The 21,736-nt window shown below is 44.9% G+C and overlaps 2 protein-coding genes across 2 annotated transcripts; one reads left to right on the top strand and one right to left on the bottom strand.

Moving 5' to 3' along the window:
• Nucleotides 1-673: 673 nt before the first annotated feature.
• On the bottom strand, nucleotides 674-18,693 carry LOC112262380 (glutamyl-tRNA(Gln) amidotransferase subunit B, mitochondrial). Its single transcript, XM_042312125.1, has 13 exons — nucleotides 18,493-18,693; nucleotides 17,084-17,237; nucleotides 16,782-16,895; nucleotides 13,240-13,438; nucleotides 12,658-12,780; nucleotides 11,544-11,657; nucleotides 8,785-8,869; nucleotides 6,743-6,787; nucleotides 6,034-6,226; nucleotides 5,543-5,676; nucleotides 2,932-3,010; nucleotides 1,714-1,848; nucleotides 674-1,052 (listed from the first exon to the last, which is right to left on the bottom strand). Exons 1-13 carry the CDS (start codon nucleotides 18,657-18,659, stop codon nucleotides 927-929), a joined length of 1,668 nt encoding a protein of 555 aa, XP_042168059.1. The 5' UTR covers nucleotides 18,660-18,693; the 3' UTR covers nucleotides 674-926.
• A 92-nt stretch (nucleotides 18,694-18,785) lies between these two features.
• On the top strand, nucleotides 18,786-19,947 carry LOC112261303 (dCTP pyrophosphatase 1-like). Its single transcript, XM_042312126.1, has one exon. The coding sequence runs from the start codon at nucleotides 18,943-18,945 to the stop codon at nucleotides 19,489-19,491; it is 549 nt and encodes a 182-aa protein (XP_042168060.1). The 5' UTR covers nucleotides 18,786-18,942; the 3' UTR covers nucleotides 19,492-19,947.
• The last annotated feature ends 1,789 nt before the right edge of the window (nucleotides 19,948-21,736 follow it).

Below are 21,736 nucleotides of genomic sequence, written 5' to 3'. Positions count from 1 at the left end.
TTTTTAATCAAGAAGCCCAATTGTGTTATGTACAATACTTCTTATATAGGTCACTGCATACGGCATTCAATAGAAACAAAGGGGATGAATGGGAGGCAACTACCTACGTTACCAAACTGAAGTCACATGCACACAGCCAACCAGTATTGAATTACCGCGTGATTTGACAAAACTCAATATTCAAGCCAACTGAATGTAAGAGATGCCTATCTCTAGAGACAAGCATAGAAGGCTAAACGATAGAGATGTATCTCCTTCACTTGACAGCCACAAGGGGGCGCTCACTACTCATGACTACTTCCTCTCTCTTCTCTGACTGAACACTGACCTCTAAATCATTCCTAATCCGATCCATTTTAGAGGGAGTATCAGGAGATACATTGCATATAGTACTTCAGTCCTCTGTTGCTCTCCTGATTCATTTCAGTGCTGCCAGAGGACAGTGATAAAAGCAGAAAGATGACTTCTGGGACGACTCCCAAACTGCCTGGTAATGGGCCATACCTTTATTAGCTGTGTTCGCCATTGGTGGGTTCAGAGTGTTCCAAACTGCAAAGGGATTCCAGAATGGCTCTGTTTAAAGTGTGATTATCATGGAGGATGTGTATGCCATTCCCTTGACAGTTTTAGATGAAGTGTGTGTTTGGGAGGGGATAAGTGTGCACACTCCAAAGAGAATTAGAATATATTTATGTACACAAATAAAAGTTACAATACAACTGCAACAAATTAAAGGCGGTTACGGTGCCAGAAGACAACATGAGAGACAGTTGATTTAGCAACAATAATCCTCTTGACCAGAGGACATTAACTATGATGAAGCCATAATGATGTCATGCTTGCTGCCTCTTGGACCAGTTTGATATTCCACCAGGCATGTCAAGGTTGAGGCAGTCAAGGTGGCCACAGACAGTGTTAGTTAGTCCTCAGGAGGTCTTCTGCTCCAGGATGGCCCGTACCAGGACTGGGTCAGCCCTGCCTTTCGTCTCCTTCTGGACCAGACCCATGAGCTTGTTCAGAACCTTCTTGTTCCCACTGCGGATGGCTTGGACCTGTAGGAGGAACAGTAACAGCAGCATAAGTCACAAATACTTACGTTTGCATTTAGTTTATTGATCATCAACAGAATTCTATCAAGACTGGCTACCAGCAAAAAGGGTGTGTGCTCAGCCCCCTCCTGTACTCCCTGTTCACCCATGACTGCGTGGCCACGCACACCTCTAACTCAATCACAACACAACAGTAGTAGGCCTGATTTCCAACAATGACGAGACAGCCTACAGGGAGGAGGTGAGGGCCCTGGAGGAGTGGTGCCAGAAAAATAACCTCTCTCTCTCCTAATGACAACAATGAAGGAGCTGATCATGGACTTCTGGAGACACAAACTTAGTGGAGAAGGTGAAAAGCTTCAAATTCCTCGGCTTACACATCACTGACAATCTGAAATGGTCCACCCACACAGACAGTGTGGTGAAGAAGATGCAACAGCGCCTCTTCAATCTCAGGAGGCTGAAGTAATTTGGCTTTGCCCCTAAGACCCTCACAAACGTTTACAGATGCACAATTGCTGTCGGCCTGAATCACCGCCTGGTACGGCAACTGCACCGCCCCTAACCGCAGGGCTCTTCAGAGGGTGGTGTGGTCTGCCCAACGCATCACCAGGGGCAAACTACCTGCCCTCATTGTGGCAGCTCTTGCCCAGGGTGGCCGCACCTGGTCTGGGTGTGAGTCCACCACCTTCTGGCAAATCCTGTAGATCTCTGTGCTGTCGTTGACCATCCCCAGGTCCTGCTCCTTGACGATCTGCTGGGCTGTTTTACCTGGGGTCTTCCACAGCTCCTGGAACACCTGTATGGAGCAATGAAACACTCAGGTTAAACCCCAATTAAAAATGATAATATACGCAGAGGGTACAAAACATTAAGGACACCTTCCTAATAGTGAGTTGCACCCCCCTTTGCCCTCAGAACAGCTACAATTCATCAGGGCATGGACACTACAAGGTGTTGAAAGCGTTCCACAGGGATGCTGGCCCATGTTGACTCCAACGCTTCCCACAGTTGTGCCAAGTTGGCTGGATGTCTTTTGGGTGGTGGACCATTCTTTTTTTTTTTGGGGGGGGATTTTTACCCCTTTTTCTCCCCAATTTCGTGGTGTCCAATTGTTGTAGTAGCTACTATCTTGTCTCATCGCTACAACTCCCGTACGGGCTCGGCAGAGACGAAGGTTGAAAGTCATGCGTCCTCCGATACACAACCCAACCTAGCCGCACTGCTTCTTAACACAGCACGCATCCAACCCGGAAGCCAGCCGCACCAATGTGTCGGAGGAAACACCGTGCACCTGGCAACCTTGGTTAGCGCGCACTGCGCCCGGCCCGCCACAGGAGTCGCTGGTGCGCAATGAGACAAGGACATCCCTACCGACCAAGCCCTCCCTAACCCGGACGACGCTAGGCCAATTGTGCGTCGCCCCATGGACCTCCCGGTCGCGGCAGAGCCTGGGCGCGAACCCAGAGCTGGCGCTGCGGTACAGCGCCCTTAACCACTGCGCCACCCGGGAGGCCGGTGGACCATTCTTGATACACATGGGAAACGGTTGAGTGTGAAAAACCCAGCAGCTTTGCACTTGACACACTCAAACAAGTGCGCCCGTCAACTACTACCATACCCTGTTCAAAGGCACTTAAATCTATTGTCTTGCCCTTTCACCCTCTGAAGGCTTAAAAATCTTTCTTTAACCAGTCTCCTCCCCTTCATACTGATTGAAGTGGATTTAACAAGTGACCTCTATAAGGGATCAAAGCTTTCACCTGGATTCACCTGGTCAGTCTGTCAGGGAAAGTGTTAATATTTTGTACACTCAGTGTAGTAACACATATGGACTTTGCATTAAATGTTTAGGATGTTATGCCATCTTGTTATCTCTCACCTGCTTGGCGATAGAAGAAGAGATTTGTCCATTTTCCTGGAGATTCAGTATCTGGGCTAGAGCTTGAGGAGAGATCGGACTGAGAGAGGGAGCGAGAGAGAGACAGATATGAGAGCAAGAGACAGATATGAGAGAGAGACAGATATGAGAGAGACAGACAGATATGAGAGAGAGAGACAGATATGAGAGAGAGAGACAGATATGAGAGAGAGAGAGAGACAGATATGAGAGAGAGAGACACAGATATGAGAGAGAGACACAGATATGAGAGAGAGACAGATATGAGAGAGAGACAGATATGAGAGAGAGACACAGATATGTGAGAGACACAGATATGAGAGAGAGACACAGATATGTGAGAGACACAGATATGTGAGAGAGACAGATATGTGAGAGAGAGAGACAGATATGAGAGAGAGAGACAGATATGAGAGAGAGAGACAGATATGAGAGAGAGAGACAGATATGAGAGAGAGAGACAGATATGAGAGAGACACAGATATGTGAGAGAGAGATGTGAGAGAGAAAGAGACAGATATGAGAGAAAGAGACAGATATGAGAGAAAGAGACAGATATGAGAGAGACAGACAGATATGAGGGAGAGAGACAGATATGAGAGAGAGAGACAGATATGAGAGAGAGAGACAGATATGAGAGAGAGAGACAGATATGAGAGAGAGAGACAGATATGAGAGAGAGACACAGATATGAGAGAGAGACACAGATATGTGAGAGAGAGACAGATATGTGAGAGAGAGAGACAGATATGAGAGAGAGAGACAGATATGAGAGAGAGAGACAGATATGAGAGAGAGAGACAGATGAGAGAGAGAGACAGATATGAGAGAGAGAGACAGATATGAGAGAGAGAGACAGATATGAGAGAGAGACACAGATATGAGAGAGACACAGATATGAGAGAGACACAGATATGTGAGAGACACAGATATGTGAGAGAGACAGATATGTGAGAGAGAGATGTGAGAGAGAGACAGATATGAGAGAGAGAGAGAGACAGATATGAGAGAGAGAGACAGATATGAGAGAGAGAGACAGATATGAGAGAGAGAGACAGATATGAGAGAGAGACACAGATATGAGAGAGACACAGATATGAGAGAGACACAGATATGTGAGAGACACAGATATGTGAGAGACACAGATATGTGAGAGAGACAGATATGTGAGAGAGACAGATATGTGAGAGAGACAGATATGTGAGAGAGACAGATATGTGAGAGAGAGACAGATATGAGAGAGAGAGACAGATATGAGAGAGAGAGACAGACAGATATGAGAGAGAGAGACAGATATGTGAGAGAGAGACAGATATGTGAGAGACACAGATATGTGAGAGACACAGATATGTGAGAGACACAGATATGTGAGAGACACAGATATGTGAGAGAGACAGATATGTGAGAGAGACAGATATGTGAGAGAGACAGATATGTGAGAGAGAGAGACAGATATGTGAGAGAGAGAGACAGATATGAGAGAGAGAGAGACAGATATGAGAGAGAGAGACCGATATGAGAGAGAGAGACAAATATGAGAGAGAGAGACAGATATGAGAGAGAGAGAGACAGATATGAGAGAGAGCAAACGAGCGAGAGAGAGAGAGAGAAGGAAGAGAGAGACAGATGAGAGAGAGAGACAGATATGAGAGAGACAGATATGAGAGAGAGAGACAGATATGAGAGAGAGCAAACGAGCGAGAGAGAGAGAGAAGGAAGAGAGAGAGATATGAGAGAGAGAAGGCACAGGAGATGTCATTAGACCCAGTCTATCCTCTCCTGTGTGATGGTGTCTATCTACCCCGGAGTCACTGTGCTTATAATGAGAGGCTATTTGGCCCCATCTCTCTCTGTGACAGCCCATTGCCACCTACAGGGCACATGATCATCACTGCTGTCACCAATCCCCGAGTCGGACACACACTGAGCCAGAAACACACAGTCACATACACACTGACTGAGTTATGAACGGAAATATGGCTAAACAAACAACAAACACGCGAATCCACACATAGTCAACATCCACTCTCACTTTCTTCAAAACGACAAAAAGGCACACAAACACCCACCCATCCACTAGTTCTCAGACATAGACATAAAACAAAACACATCATACTTTACTCTGTTTGATCAGTCTTAGAGCAGTCTGGAGTGTAGGATAAAAACAGTCATATAGAAAAACACTCAGCTTATTACCCAGATATATTCTCTATTCACATTCACTGTCTGCCACAGTAATAACGGAAGGAATCAACATGAAGATGGATAGGAAACATCGCAGGGGAAAAGCACATAAATGATGCTTCCAGTATGGAAATGATTTCAGGCCTCCGTCTAGCCAAGATGTTGGATCCTGAGATAGGATCTTCAACATGGGGTTTGAAGTCAACGCAAGACTGAAAAGAGTCGAACAGAGGAGGAGGAGGAAGGGGAGGAGAGACACATGATAGGAGTTCGGGAGGAGGGGAGAGAGAAGAGGGCGAAACAAGATGAAGGATGTAGAGGAAGAATGATAGGAATGAGGTGGAGAGGAGAAAGAGAATGACTGAGGCTAGAGTAGGACACAGAGGATGAGGACGACTGAGTGTCTCACCTCTGGCTGACACTCAGGTTCTGTTGATGGAGGAGGCCCTGCAGCTCGTTCATCACCCAGCCAATCACCTTTCTCGGCCCAGCCTTGGTCTCCCTGACGACGGCCTCAAAGTAGTCCATCAGCCCGTCCTCATTCTACAACAGGAGGCCGAATGAAACACACGCAATGATACTGTATATACAACAATCTACTGCGCCTTGCTGGACAGAGGCAGAAGCACAGACAGGGTAACTGGCTGTGCAAGAATAGGTTACTTTGGGTAGTTATTAAATTGAGAGACAGTGAGGGAGAGAGTACAATGGAGAGATAAAGGAAGGGGGAGAGAGGGGGAGCAGAAACGAGTGCCAGAAAGTGGGAGGGAGAGAGACAGACAGAAAGACAGAAGATGAAAGCCAGAGAGATGGAGTGAGAAACCTACCTACCATCAACTATAATTAACTTGCTCAGTTGGACGTTAACAGACACACCTACATACTGTAGTAGTCACTCACCACCAGGGTGAAGCTGTGTTCGGGGAGGATGCCGTAGGTCTCCACCAGCCTCTGCCTCCTGACGCTGGGCAGCTCCGGCAGCCTCTCCCTCACCTCCTCCAGAACCACCACCTGGCTGGGGGCAACACCAGGGGGGGCTGTAGAGCACGCCTCGTACACCATCAGAGGAGGCAGGTTGGGCTCCGGCATGAACCTGGAGGGGGGGGGTGGTGAGAAAGATGGAGAGCGAAAGGAGAAAGAAAAGGTGGGAGAGAGAAGAGAGAGCGAGGGGAGAGAGAAGAGAGAGGAGAGGTGGGAGTGCATGTGTGACAGAGGGAGCACCCAGAGCGAGCACAGTTAAAGACAACAGAGGAGAGAGGGAGCGAGAAAGAGAGGCAGGAGTGAGATAAGAGAAGATAGAGAGGGAGCTGTTATCAGCAGTAGAGAAAGATAAGAGCGGAGTGCTGGCTGTATCTCTGCAGGCCTCTTAGACGACACAATCACAACACAACAGTAGTAGGCCTGTGTGTCACACGGTCAGACAAAGGGCTGTCTCCTCTACACACACACACACATACACTTGTGTGACGATGACCTCTCTCCTCTCCATCCTGTCTCGCTCCCCCTCTTCTCTCCATGCAGGCCCTACAGCGGTGATCGTATCATACCACACACCATGCTGGAGACTGTGCTGCTAGAACATACTGAAGTGAATATGAGTTGTACTCACCTGTAGTCCTGAAGGCCCTCCTTGTCTCTCATTGGAATGGTGTGACTGTAAAACAGAGGGACACATGTTATGGCTTTGAGGTACTGTATAACGATAGTGTTTCGCTCGTTACAACAGTTACTACGGCAGATTGTTCATGTTGAAGAGGCTGTAACTATGGGCGAGGGCCACAGGTGTGAGGTGAGGGGCCCCCAGTCATTCTGTGTATTTCTGGACCATGACAGAGCTGTGGGCCTTTGCTGTCAAACACACTCCATCAGGCCCAGCGCGCGCACACACACACACACACACACACACGCACGCGATGGTGTTATAGGCAGGTTGATGTTTATTGTCATGAGTCTTGTCCTGGAGGCAGAACTGAGCGATTTCCCCTTAGATAGGCCAGCTGCAAAGTCAAAATGGGCTTTTTGTTCTTCATTTAAGGTTAAGGTGTTAGGCATCAGGATACTAGCAGTGTGGTTAAGGTTAGGTTTAAAATCAGATTTGATGACTTTGTGGCTATGCCAGCTATTGACCGCTTTGCAAAGCTGCCTCCAGAACAAGATTCATGACGAAACACGTTAACTTGCACATTAGAGGCAGGCCCCAGCTGTGTGAAGAGCAGCTCATTTCATGGGCTTTACAACCCTCGCTAGCAAGCTGATCCACAGCACCAGACACTGACTGATTCCAAGTGGCCTCATTCATCATCCTTAGTTACTAAAACGTTTTCAAATTAAACCTCAGAAGAGAGAATGTCTTGAGATCAAATATCACACTGGAGATGGCAATACAGTGTTTAACTTCTTATGGCTGCAGGGGCAGTATTGAGTAGCTTGGATGAAAAGGTGCCCATTGTAAACGGCCAGCTCCTCAGTCTCAGTTGCTAATATATGCATATTATTATTAGTATTGGATAGAAAACACTCTAAAGTTTCCAAAACTGTCAAAATATTGTATGTGAGTATAACAGAACTGATATTGCAGGCGAAACCCTGAGGAAAATCAAACCAGGAAGTGGCCTCTATTTTGAAAACTCCATGTTCCATAGCCTCCCTTTGCTCCATTTAAAGGGATATCAACCAGATTCCTTTTCCTATCGCTTCCTCAAGGTGTCAACAGTCTTCAGACATAGTTTCAGGCTTTTATTTTGAAAAAATGAGCCAGAAAGATAACATCGCGTCAGGTGGTCGCATGAGTTTTGCTCGCGCAACAGAGTTTGGGCTGCCATTGCCATTCCCTCTCCTGTTGGTAAAGACATTTGCGGTTGATATAATATCGATTATATATTTTAAAAACAACCTGAGGATTGATTATAAAAAACATTTGAAATGTTTCTGTGGACATTACAGAAACTATTTGGAATTTGTCTGCGTTGTCGTGACCGCGCTTTCCTGTGGATTTCTGAACATAACGCGCCAAACAAACAGGTATTTTGGACATAAAAAAATCATCTTTATGGAACAAAAGGAACATTTATTATGTAACTGGGAGTCTCGTGAGTGAAAACATCCAAAGATCATCAAAGGTAAACGATTAATTTGATTGCTTTTCTGATTTTCGTGACCAAGCTACTTGATGCTAAGTGTACATAATGTTTTGTCGAGCGATCGATAAACTTACAAACGCTTGGATTGCTTTCGCTGTAAAGCATATTTTCAAAATCTGACATGACAGGTGGATTAGCAAAAGGCTAAGCTGTGTTTTCCTATATTGCACTTGTGATTTCATGAATATAAATATTTTTAGTAATATTCATTGAAATGTGGCGCATTGCAATTCAGCGGTTGTTGATGACAATTATCCCGTTAACGGGATTGCAATTATCCCGTTAACGGGATTGTAGCCATAACAAGTTGCTTATGGGGGGGGGTATCTGACCCAAATAATTATTAAAACCCTAAAGAGACGCATCCTGTGTACACTGTACCGTATCCTGCGAAACATCATATTCTTAGTCAATAGACATTTTTGACATGTTATCAGAAACACTCTCACTGTAACATAATGGGACTTGTCGGCATGACTTGGTTCGAGGGTTGGTTCTAGAAGCCTCTTACCCAGTCTTGCCATCAAACGACCGTGTCTCGTTCTGCACCGTGCCGCCGCTCTCCAGGACAAACATCTGTCTCTGGATCTCATAGTCTGTTGATGAAAATACACACGCACACACCAGGCCTGATCAGAAGCAAGCATCCAGCCAACTGGCACGGTGTTAGATCCTCCCAACATCTGCCATGACACATGGCCATGCCTGAAGTCTCCTAACTGCTGCTACATTAGTTCTCTGTGACAAACGACTATCTGGAGTTTTGACTTTTAAAAACCCTTTATCACTTCTCTGCACTAAGCTAAAATGGAAGTCTACTCTTGGGATAAATAATGAAAGCGGCCAAGTCACTTCGTATCACACAAACTGTTAATGGCCTGCTGCTCCTGGTGAAGAATTTCAATGGCCCCTATGACTCTCCACCGTCTCCAGTATGTTGGAGAGAAAATAAAAAAGTTTGATGGGAAACTCTGTAGAAGTGGAATTAGTGTTGATGGGAAATCTATTGTTCTGTAGAAAGCCAATTTAGCCTAAGTTAGGCATGCAAACTGTGTGCTCAGTTGTTCACTGAAACAAATGGTCAATAAAGTTGTATTCTATATCTTCCTGAGTTTGTGTGGGTAGGAAAAGCCTCGTGCTTTCTAGTCCATGTTAACTATCCCTGTACACTAAATGTCTCTTCAGAAGCCTTTCCATCTTCAGTTCCTGTCAACAGAAAGCCTGTTTCTCTAATTCCTGTGGGCGGAGAGAGTGACGACTGCCTTCAGGAATAAAACACCTCAGAAAGAACAAATCATGGAAAGGCGTATGAAGTTGAGACAAGAGGAAGTTTTGGCAATTACTTCACTGAGTTGTCTGAGAGAACATTTACACAGGCGAAGACAGATAAGGCCGGTTTGTGTGTGTGTGTTTGTGCCTCATGGTGTCTCTAATCTTTGACTCCCAGTTTGACTTGCAGTGCACGCATAATTACACAGCCCTCCGTCAGACGACTGTTTCAGAAAGATGACAGTCCATGAAAAGGATTCCATGCTGTTCGCTCTTTTTCTCTCTTTCTGTGTGTGTGTCTATATTTCCCTGAGTGTTCTTCCAACTAGCTCATTTCAGACCCACTGGGTCATGACCGCTTCACTTCAGTACCTCCACTAAACCCCCACCAATGACAATGAGGATATACCCTTCACACACTATTGTGCCAACCTGAACCAAACTGTTCTGGCTCAGATATTGTCTATTCACATGGTCCTTTTCAGCACGGTTCCAGCAACTATGGTGAAGGCTTCAAACAGGCCAGCTCAGTACAGCTTGGTTTGGCTCGGCTCAGTTTGGCCAGAGACACTATAATATAGGTCTATATAATGACGAGATGGTCTTGTACTCTGCCCTAACAATGGAAGTAGTTGTCGCAAAGGCAGAAAGGCAGGCAGATACACGTGTGAACAGTAGACTCAATGAACTCCAATATAAAATTGTTATATATATATATATATATATATATATATATATAAATTAGTATGTGGAAAACCACTTAAAATTAGTGGACACCAGTTGCTGACAGGTGTATAAAATTGAGCACAAACTCAAGCAAGCATTAGCAGTAGAATGGCCTTACTGAAGAGCTCAGTGACTTTCAACGTGGCACTGTCATAGGATGCCACCTTTCCAACAAGTCAGTTTGTCAATATTCTGCCCTGCTAGAGCTGCCCTGGTCAACTGTAAGTGCTGTTATTGTGACGTGGAAATGTCTAGGAGCAACAACGGCTCAGCCACAAAGTGGTAGGCCACATAAACTCACAGAATGGGACCGGCGAATGCTGTAGAGCGTATAAATCATCTGTCCTCGGTAGTAACACTCACTACCAAGTTCCAAACTGCCTCTGGAAACTTCAGCACAATAACTTTTCATCAGGAACTTCATGAAATGAGTTTCCAGGCTGAGCAGCCGTTTGGCGGATGCCAGGAGAACGCAACCTCCCCCATTGCATAGTGCCAACTGTCAAGTTTGTTGGAAGAGGAATAATGGTCTGGGGCTGTTTTTCATGGTTTGGGCTCGGCCCCTCGGATCCAGTGAAGGGAAAGCTTAACGCTTCAAGTTCTAGACGATTCTGTGCTTCCACTTTGTGGCAACAGTTTGGGGAAGGCCCTTTCCTGTTTCAGCATGACAATGCCCCCGTGCACAAAGCGAGGTCCATACAGAAATGGTTTGTCGAGATCGGTGTGGAAGAACTTGAATGGCTTGCACAGAGCCCTGACCTCAACCTCATTGAACACATTTGGTATGAATTGGAACGCCGACTGTGAGCCAGGCCTAATCACCCAACATCCGTGCCAACCTCACAAATGCTGTTGTGGCTGAATGGAAGCAAGTCCCCACAGCAATGTTCCAACATCTAGAGGAAAGCCTTCCCAGAAGGGTGGAGCCTGTTATGGCAGCAAAAGGAGGGACCAACTCCATATTAATGCCCATGTGAGATGTTCAACGAGCAGGTGTCCACATGCTTTTGGCCATGTAGTGTATATCAGTACAACCAGTAACAACCTAAACATTATGCAACTTCTATTAGGTCAAATAAGCCTCACTTAAAAAATTAGCTATCACATTTTTTTTCTTACCAGATCCGACACTCTCTCATAGACCTCCATACAAAAACAATCCCCACTTGGTGTACTTATCGCCGCATTCTCGCGTGGACAGATTGACGCGAGTGGAGCTTCTCGCTTCGCCTCTGGTTTGGCTCAGTATTGTGAAAAGCCCTCTGCAGCACTCACCTATGGCCCTGGCCAGGTTGCGGGCACTGTTGATGTTCTTGACCTCAGTCCTGATGCCCCAATGATCCCCAGGTCTGTGGATGGACACGTTGGCATCCACTCTCAGCTGGCCCTCTATAGGAAGAGAGAAGGTATGAGAAAGCTGTCCCTCTATAGGAAGAGAGAAGGTATGAGACAGCTGGTCCTCTATAGGAAGAGAGAAGGTATGAGACAGCTGGCACTCTATAGGAAGAGAGAAGGTATGAGAAAGCTGGCCCTCTATAGGAAGAGAGAAGGTATGAGAAAGCTGTCCCTCTATAGGAAGAGAGAAGGTATGAGACAGCTGGTCCTCTATAGGAAGAGAGAAGGTATGAGACAGCTGGCACTCTATAGGAAGAGAGAAGGTATGAGAAAGCTGGCCCTCTATAGGAAGAGAGAAGGTATGAGAAAGCTGGCCCTCTATAGGAAGAGAGAAGGTATGAGACAGCTGTCCCTCTAAAGGCAGAGAGAAGGTATGAGACAGCTGGCACTCTATAGGAAGAGAGAAGGTATGAGACAGCTGTCCCTCTATAGCAAGAGAGAAGGTATGAGACAGCTGGCCCTCTGTAGGAAGAGAGAAGGTATGAGACAGCTGGCACTCTATAGGAAGAGAGAAGGTATGAGAAAGCTGGTCCTCTATAGCAAGAGGGAAGGTATGAGACAGCTGGCCCACTATAGCAAGAGAGAAAGTATGAGACAGCTAGCCCTCTATAGCAAGAAAGAAGGTATGAGACAGATGTCAATACAGAGGCTCACTGGATGTTTACTTTTTGCCAAAAACAAGAAAAGAAAAAGAAACCGTTACTTTTATTAGTACATTGTAAATAAGATATTATATTAATAATGATAGGTTAATAATTTAATATATATTTTTTTTTTACCTGACGTTCTAATATATTTTTAGGGTGCCTGTCAGTCACAGGCCCTTACAATCGTCCTAACCCCCCATATGGCGCCCCTGTGTCCAATGCAGGCCTCCCCACCAGCCATGTTTCCCTGGTGTGTTAGTGTGTGTGTGTGTGTGTGTGTGTGTGTGTGTGTGTGTGTGTGTGTGTGTGTGTGTGTGTGTGTGTGTGTCCAATGCAGGCCTCCCCACCAGCCATGTTTCCCTGGCAGGTCCCTAGAGCCTGCAGTATGAGCTGCATCTCTCTGACGGCTGCTGCTGCCTCCTCTCCACAGCTCATGTCTGGCTCCATCACCAGCTCCATCAGACCCACACCTGGAGGGAGAGAGAGATGTTACATACACTCCCCATATGCCTACATAGAACAGGGACTGGCTAGCCAAATCCTATCTAGATCTGTATATACTAGTTGGAGCTCTGTGGTAGACTCCTCTTGGAGTCTATGAGTGTTTGAACTCTATGGTACCTGCTCTGTTGAGGTACACCGATGGGAAGCTAAACTCCACCTACCTGCTCTGTTGAGGTACACCGATGGGAAGCTAAACTCCACCTACCTGCTCTGTTGTGGTACACCGATGGGAAGCTAAACTCCACCTACCTGCTCTGTTGTGGTACACCGATGGGAAGCTAAACTCCACCTACCTGCTCTGTTGAGGTACACCGATGGGAAGCTAAACTCCATCTACCTGCTCTGTTGAGGTACACCGATGGGAAGCTAAACTCCATCTACCTGCTCTGTTGAGGTACACCGATGGGAAGCTAAACTCCACCTACCTGCTCTGTTGAGGTCTATAAGGGTCTGGTTCCTGTAGTCATTGTGGAGGCTCTTGCCACTGTCCTGCTCTAACTGGATCTGTTTGATCCTGACACTCTTGGTGACCACCTCGTTCCTCTTACGGCCACCCAGGTGACTGTAGGTCAGGGTGCCATCCACCGCGATGGGCAGCCTCTGTTGGGTGATCTGGTAGCCCGCCTGGATGGAGGAAACACATGAAACTAGAAAAGGTCAATTCTGTGTGCTTGCTTCAGCAGTCTAAATGTGTCTCATTTATCAGGTATGTAATAGCTTGGTCTCATATGCTGTATAAACTTGACATTTGGCATGACAACGATTATAGGTATTACCTATAGAGGACTCCTCGCAAACAGATCTGGGACCAGGCATAGGTATTTAATTACATCCACTATATAATACAATTAAGTCATTTATATTATAGACACGATAGGAAAACATGGGGTTAATTCCGAAATAAACTTGGCCTGCATAATCAACGATTTACCATTACAATTAACTTGGAAATAACCTTAAATATTTCAAGGGGTCAAGAGTGTTATGAACAAAATAGCAATCCATGCATTAAACATGAGCTAAGATCCAGCCATTAGTTAGTTACTTTGGGGGGATAATAGGTCCCTAAAACTGGTTACTCCAACTCATGATTATGCGGTTGGAATATTATTGTTGTTTCGTTGAGAGGGGTTCAAAGTCACAAAAGCGAACTGAATGAATATTTTATCTGTTCTCTAATTCTGAAGTGCCACTGTGCTGGCTGCCGCTATTCCACAAGTTGAGTACGGTAGCACTATGTCCCGTTGCCACGGCAACCGTCGCTAGAAAAGGCTAAACATGCATCATACTTACTGGCATGCCGACGAAGAAAAAGAACGGGAAGGAATAAATATGAGCAACACAAAAAAAAGGAGAGAAAAAAGTGAATTAGCCATAACCATCTGGTGTGTTGTACTGTACCTGATCAACAAGCACAAGCATAATGGACCACGGGAGACATTCCATTTTGTCTCAGCGGTGTACTATAAATACAGGATTATAGCATTAAAAGATGCTGATTTCTCCCTTTCTAGAATAATTCTAGATAATTCTAGAATAACCAATTCTCTCATAGAAGTGTCAATGCAAATGTAATTCATTAGCGCAAGTGCCTCCTAGTTTGCATACTGTATGCATTGCTGTTCACACACAGGCTACGTTAGTTAGCTTAGCACCCACCAAAATGGTGGACCATTTGCAATCCCGGCATAATCAGTGAAGACGTGTTGGTGCTTTGTATAATGAAGGGCAGCTGAAGTTGGATGCAGACCAGTGGTGGTATAAAACTGCTACTGGAAGCCTCTGGGTCCTTCTAGTCACACTCCAGCCCCAAAGCCTAATGAGCAGTCTGGTATTAAAGCACTCAGTCGGTTCAGGAAAGTAAATCCAAACCTGAGAGCTCTCTCTCCAACTAGACTGCTATTTGTCGTTTTCAGATTCAGTTCGCCGAATCTAAGCCGACTTCAACGGATTCATGATTCGATGCACCAAACCTATTCCCCTCTACAACCCTTGATTCAACTAGCCCTACCTATTGTACATCCACGTCCCCACAAACAGATCCATTTGAGTCATTAAATAGTCGTCAGAGACAACGTCTGCACAGAAGACACTCCAGAAAAGTATAATTATGCATATCCGCTAGTAGCTTAGTGTGAAGCTGCTGGTGCATGTTATTAAGAAGAGGCTGTTATAACAGAACACCTGCCTGCCACTTCAATTCATTCCTGCTGCTGGTCAGGCAAGTGCATCATAAATCATGTAATGAGCAGCAGTGCGTTCGTTGTGTGAAATTAAATCATGGATTCATGGAACACATCAATAATGCACAACTATATATGTGTTCTTAATAAATGCATGTTCTTTTTATGTCCTCGTTCTCTCTACTTCAATAGGCTGCTAGTAAAATAATTGATAATAGAGAATGTGCTGCTTAATGCTTCACTCATCGTGGCTATTATTTTCTCTGTCTACATATCATGAAGAGAGCATGAACATCACTCCCAACTGAATTTAACACATTAGCATGATTCATTATGCAACACAAGCCTTTTTACTCTCCATCCCTGTTCCCAGTCTATTTCCCGGGCCTGGTAAAACACAAGTGTTGTCTACAGGGTAAGCAAAAAACATATTTATAAGCATTGGTACCACTTGTGGGCACGGTGAACATTTAAATATTAACTGGCACTATCGTTTCAACAGCGCATGTTTTAACATAACCCAAAGAGAGAGGTGATGCAACACTCAGTAAGCGGACTGAAAATCTACAACGGGGAAACAAGATGAGGTGGGATTTGGGAATAATCCTTCGGCTTCCTGCTGGGATTCCACCCCTGGGATACATGTCGGCGCTTTTGAAATCAATAATCTACCTCTGCTGTGGGGAGGGATTATGCAGCTGTAGCCTCACGATAACAGTATTACCAATGAATCTGACTGCTGGGTTCGAAAGACAACTCAATCTTCTAACAATCTAGGCTTGGCAGGCCTTGTGTTGATCATATGCTTCCATTCAAAAGAACTAGAATGACTTAGGCCATCGTGTCATCTAGTTCATTTCTTAATTGACAGGATATTGACGTACCATAACATTAAGACAACTGCAACGACAACCCGACGATCCACAATCCATTCCCTGACCCCACAAAACAACCCTCACAAGCTACTCTATTGGTCATTAGACATGACCTTGACCTTAGGACAAAGTTAGGGAAGCTTTTTAAACTCTTCACTCATCGAATACAGGAAAGGTATGGATTGCACTGGAACAGACAAATCTCCTAGCTGTCTTGTCATTTTCTTGAGAGTGGAAAGTCCCATTATGGTATAATACCGCTAAGGCACTTAAATTATTCAAATTCATCCTTTTTCTGTCCACAATTTCTCATCATCAGCTCGTCAAGAGTAATGTCAGGGTCATTTCTTTCTACATAGGTCACATTAAGCTAGGGCTGCCCATCTTTCCAAAGTGAAATGAAACTTTTTAGGAGGCTTTGTTGGGCAATTGCTATTGAATCTCTTCGACTCTTCCAATGACATGTCTTGATGTCAAGGTCATAAAATGTCAGTCATAAAATTACCCAGGAGCACCTGGCAGCAAGGTGAGGGTGAATATCACTTGGCCACGACTTGATTTCTAACAGCTAACAGATTGCAGGAAACAGAAGCTGTCATTTGGCTAGATATCGCTGGCAATAAGCTTTTCTGCCGGTTTAGCAAGACTTGTCACTATTAAATGATAGCCTAGCTCAGGGACAGGGAGGAAGTAAAATGGGAACGTTACTTTGGGGAGAGATGGCGGCTTTGACCGATGAGAGCTACTTATTAATAGGGGAGTAAATTGTCATCTCTGTGATTTAGGCCGGGTTACTGTATTCAATAACTTTGTAAAAACTGCTGATGTAGCCTAAAAAGGGCTTTTAGAAATAAATGTGATTGATGATTGCTTGTGATTGGAGGACAGATGGGGTCCGGGTTGACTTACAGGAAGGTCAGCGTAGAAGTAGTGCTTCCTGTCAAAGAGAGACTTCCTGTTGATGGTACAGTTAAGGGCCAAACCTGTCATCACTGCAGCCTCCACACATCGTCTGTTCAGCACCTGAGAAGGAAGAGGAAAGGAACTTAGGCCTACTTGGTCAAATGACTATGTACATTGACATATTGTAGGCTAGGTTACATAGACCAGATTATGTTATGATGGACAACAACTGTATTATTACGCAACGAATAGACCAACAGCCTTTATTGACATGAGGCATGTTTATCATCAGATGCACGATAACTTACAGGTAGAGTTCCAGGTAAGGAGGCATCAAAGAAGGACACCAGGGAGTTAGGTGGAGCCTGGAACCCGACCCGGGAGCCAGAAAACAGCTTGGTGTTGGAGTGGATCTGAGCATGGATCTCCAGACCCACCACACCTACCAGCTCCTGGGGAGCACTAGAAGCACACAATCACAGTCAGAGAAATGAACACGTACAAATGGGAGGCCACCATATCAACTCCACGATTTCATTTTCTGAACTGACTAATAGACTGGACTTATGAATAGCTAACTGCCAGGGTTCTCTGTTATAGGAGTTTAGATGTGGGTCATTAATTACAGTGCAGCATTTTAGACAGTTCTGTTGGTTGACTTATTTTCGTGTTCAAAACAGGGAACTCTGGAAATCTCTGACTTGAGTGCGTTCAAAACAACTGGGAACTGGGGGAAAACGAGCTCCGATTGGGAGAAAAAATAATCGTTATGAACAGTCATCCAACTCTGAACTATTTCACTGGTCACCCCCAAAGCCAATTCCTCGTTCGGTCGCCTGTCCTTCCAGTTCTCTGCTGCCAATGACTGGAACGGACTGCAAAAATCACTGAAGCTGGAGACTCATATCTCCCTCACTAGCTTTAAGCACCAGCTGCCAGAGCAGCTCACAGCACCTGTACATAGCTAATCTGTAAATAGCCCATCCAACTACCTCATCCCCATACTGTTATTTATTTTGCTCATTTGCACCCCAGTATCTCTACTTGCACACTCATCTTCTGCACATCTATCACTCCAGTGTTTAATTACTATATTGTAATTATTTCACCACTATGGCCTATTTATTGCCTACCTCCCTTGCACACTTTTCTATTGTATTATTGACTGTATGTTTGTTTATTCCATGTGTAACTCTGTGTTGTTGTTGTTGTTTGTGTCACACTGCTTTGCTTTATCTTGGCCAGGTCGCAGTTGTAAATGAGAACCTGTTCTCAACTAGCCTACCTGTTTAAATAAAGGTAAAATAAAAAAACTCGGGCCTCTTTCTAGAGCCCCGACTTTCCGACCTAAATATCACTGACGTCATGAGTTCCCAGTTGTTTTGAATGCGGCATATCAGCACAACTTTAGTGACATCATCATACCTAATCAAAGTCATTCAGAATCCCTGTCAAGACAACACGTGAGGATGCTCTGAAGGCAGAGAGGGGTAAGAAGGACAATATTGACATATTTATAAGGGAGGCTATCATGCAGACGACTAGCTATACATAAACTGCATTCCGGTTTTTAACTAACAGCAATGTTTGCAACGTCTAAATACGGAAGGGGATGTGGTTATGAATGATGTGCGACTGTCGTCCTCGCTAACACGATACACAAACAGTGCACATTAGTGCGAGCTAGCTAACGTTAGTATTCACTCCGTGGACCTACCTTTTCGGTTTTGTTTGGGCTTGACTCTGGCATCGGGAGACAAACATACATATTCTCCTTATCACACACCAATTGTGCCTTTGGTAAGTAATCGTTGGATAAAATATTGCAATTTGTTTATTCATATTACATAGCAGTGCAGTCATTCCTGCAGAGGAGCCTGCCATGTTTAGCCTTTCTGTTTAGGGTATTATGGTAGTTGTAGTCATAGTAAACTTAGTTTCACACAAAATCCGAGGGCACGTGCATTTAAGAAAACTCAACACCCCACAATGTAACACATTTCATGCAACCCATATTTCGAATTTCCGGCGATTTATGTTACACCTTCCGGCTACAAGAGCAGCGTTTTTGTGGCGGGAGTTTTACCCAGATTGTTGTCGAGGTTGGTTGTTTACAGCGAATTAAGTGTTGATCCGTGCAATAGTTTGGTGTAAAATTGACAAAGCAATGACAATGAACGGCGATGGAGTGCATGGACTGAACGGAGAGACGGTGGCCCTATCTGAAGCTAAACACATCAATGGCACTCCTAGCAAGTCAAAAATAGCCTGTGAAAACGGCGAGGCAGACATCCACGCTGCCAAGCAAAATGGAACTAAGAGAAGAACCCCATCTGATACGTTCTCTTTCACTGCCGAACCTACCATCGATGACATACGACGGATGCAAGCGGAATTTACTGACGAGCGAGACTGGAACCAGTTCCACCAACCCCGCAACCTCCTGCTAGCTATGGTCGGAGAAGTGGGCGAGGTATCTGAGCTTTTCCAGTGGCGTGGCGAGGTGACTGAAGGACTTCCCGGCTGGACCGACTCCGAGCGCGAGCACCTGGCACATGAACTCAGCGACGTCCTCATCTACCTAGTTGAGTTGGCCGAGAAATGTCATATCGATTTACCCCAAGCAGTGCTGCGCAAAATGGCCCTAAATAGGCTGAAGTACCCAGCCAGCAAGGTGCATGGCTCATCTAAAAAGTACACCGAATACAAGGACTGAGCGAGTGCATGCTGCCATGCCCAAATGGCGCAATGAACACACCCCTGCATTTACAAAGTAGACGAGAACTGAAAAATACTGTTCAACTTCAGTTAATGGCAATGGATAATGTTTATACAATCTTTTATTTAGGGCACTACTGTATCTCAATAGTTGGTCAAACTGCCCTTAGCTGCTTTTAGTTTTATAAAGTGCGTTTTAAATCCAGTGTTTTTCTTTAACTATATGGGTGTTCATCTTTTGACTGACCTGATGCTTTTGTCGTTTTAACTGTTCCCCAATGTCAAATTGTAAGAAGTCCATTTTATTTTTCATAGTATGAGTAACTACATTTAAATCTCTTAAATCCATATAGTTGTCAATGATCGATGGAATGTTCTTTTGTTGCTTTAAATTCAATGCATGTGTGTGACTGATAGAATCTTCTGCCCAAAAGTAAAAGTGCCTTCAACTATACTTGCTGTCCTGCAGATGCTATGTAATTTATGTATATTGACTCTGTAATGCATTTAAATCAATCAGATTTAATCACTATTGCCTTATTTACTTCACTGGGAAATGAGCTACAAAGGGAAATGGGGAGATTAGCACACGCACACAACGCTACTATGGGAGATGAGGGTAATTAGTGAGTTACTCTTGTAGCAGTTCATTTTGATAAGCAGTCTGTTAAACAGTAGTGTTTCATGGCCCCAGGCCTATGGTTAGTGATCCAATATGTAGGCTAGCCAATGTATATTTGGACACATCCAATGGTTTAATGAGCTACAAGTATACTGAAAAATGCAACAATTTCAAAGATGTTACTGAGTTGCAATTCATATGAGGATATTAGTTGATTGAAATAAATAAATTAGGCTTTAATCTATGGATTTCACATGACTGGGAATACAGATATGCATCTATTGGTCACAGATACTTTTTTTTTAAAGGGTAGGGATGCGTACTCCGTATCTGGCGTAAAAACCATTTGCCTCAAAAAGTGCAACACATCTCCTTCACATAGAGTTGATTAGGCTGTTGATTATGGTCTGTGTATTGTTGTCCCACTCTTCAATGGATTTGCGAAGTTGCTGGATACTGTCGTACATGTCTATCCAGAGCATCCAAAACATGCTCAGTGGGTGAGCATGCAGGCCATGGACGAACTGGGATGTTTTCAGCTTCCAGGAATTGTGTACAGGTCCTTGAGATATGGGGCTGTGCATTATCATGATGAAACATGAGGTGGTGGCGGCAGATGAATGGCACGACAATGGGCCTCAGGATCTTGTCACGCTATCTGCATTCACATTTCCATAGATCAAATGCAATTGTGTTCATTGTAGCTTATGCCTGCACATTCCATAACCACACCACCACCATGGGGCGCTCTGTTCACAATGACATCAGCACACCGCTTGCCCACACAACACCATATACGTGGTCTGCAGTTGTGAGGCTGGTTGGACATACTGCCAAATTCTCTAAAATGACTTGAGGTGGCTTATGGTAGTTTAATGTTAATTTCTCTATCTAGCAACAACTCTGGTGGATATTCCTGCAGTCAGCATGCCAATTACACGCTCCCTCAAAACCTGAGATACACCTGCCTATCGAACATCTCATTCCAAAATCATGGGCATTAATATGGAGTTGGTCCCACCCTTGCTGCTATAACAGCCTCTATAACATCCACTTGAGGTTGAAACATTGCTGCGGGGACTTGCTTAAATTCAGCCACAAAAGCATTGGTGAGGTCATGCACTGATGTTGGGCCTGGCTCGCAGTCGGTGTTCCAATTCATACCAAAGGTGTTTGATGGGGTTGAGGTCAGGGCTCTGTGCAGGCCAGTCAAGTTCTTCCACACCGATCTCGACGAACCATTTCTGTATGGACCTCACTTTGTGCACAGGGCCATTTTCATGCTGAAACAAAGGGCCTTCTCCAAACTGTTGCCACAAAGTTGGAAGCACAGAATCGTCAAGAATGTCATTGTATGCTGTAGTGTTAAGATTTCCCTTCACTGGAACTAAGGGGCCTAACCCGAACCTTGGGAAACAGCCCCAGACCATTATTCCTACTCCACCAAACTTTACCGTTGGCACTATGCATTGGAGCAGGTAGCATTCTCCTGGCATCCGGCGAACCCAGATTCGCCCGTCGGACTGCCAGAATGTGAAGCGTGATTCATCACTCCAGAGAACGCGTTTCCACTTCTCCAGAGTCCAATGGCGGCGAGCTTTACGCCACTCCAGCCGATGCT

The sequence above is a fragment of the Oncorhynchus tshawytscha genome, linkage group LG34, assembly GCF_018296145.1.
Source record: "Oncorhynchus tshawytscha isolate Ot180627B linkage group LG34, Otsh_v2.0, whole genome shotgun sequence".
In the NCBI taxonomy this organism is placed as follows: domain Eukaryota; kingdom Metazoa; phylum Chordata; class Actinopteri; order Salmoniformes; family Salmonidae; genus Oncorhynchus; species Oncorhynchus tshawytscha.
The sequence above is the reverse complement of the archived record's forward strand: the minus strand, read 5'-3'. Positions and strand labels throughout refer to the sequence as shown.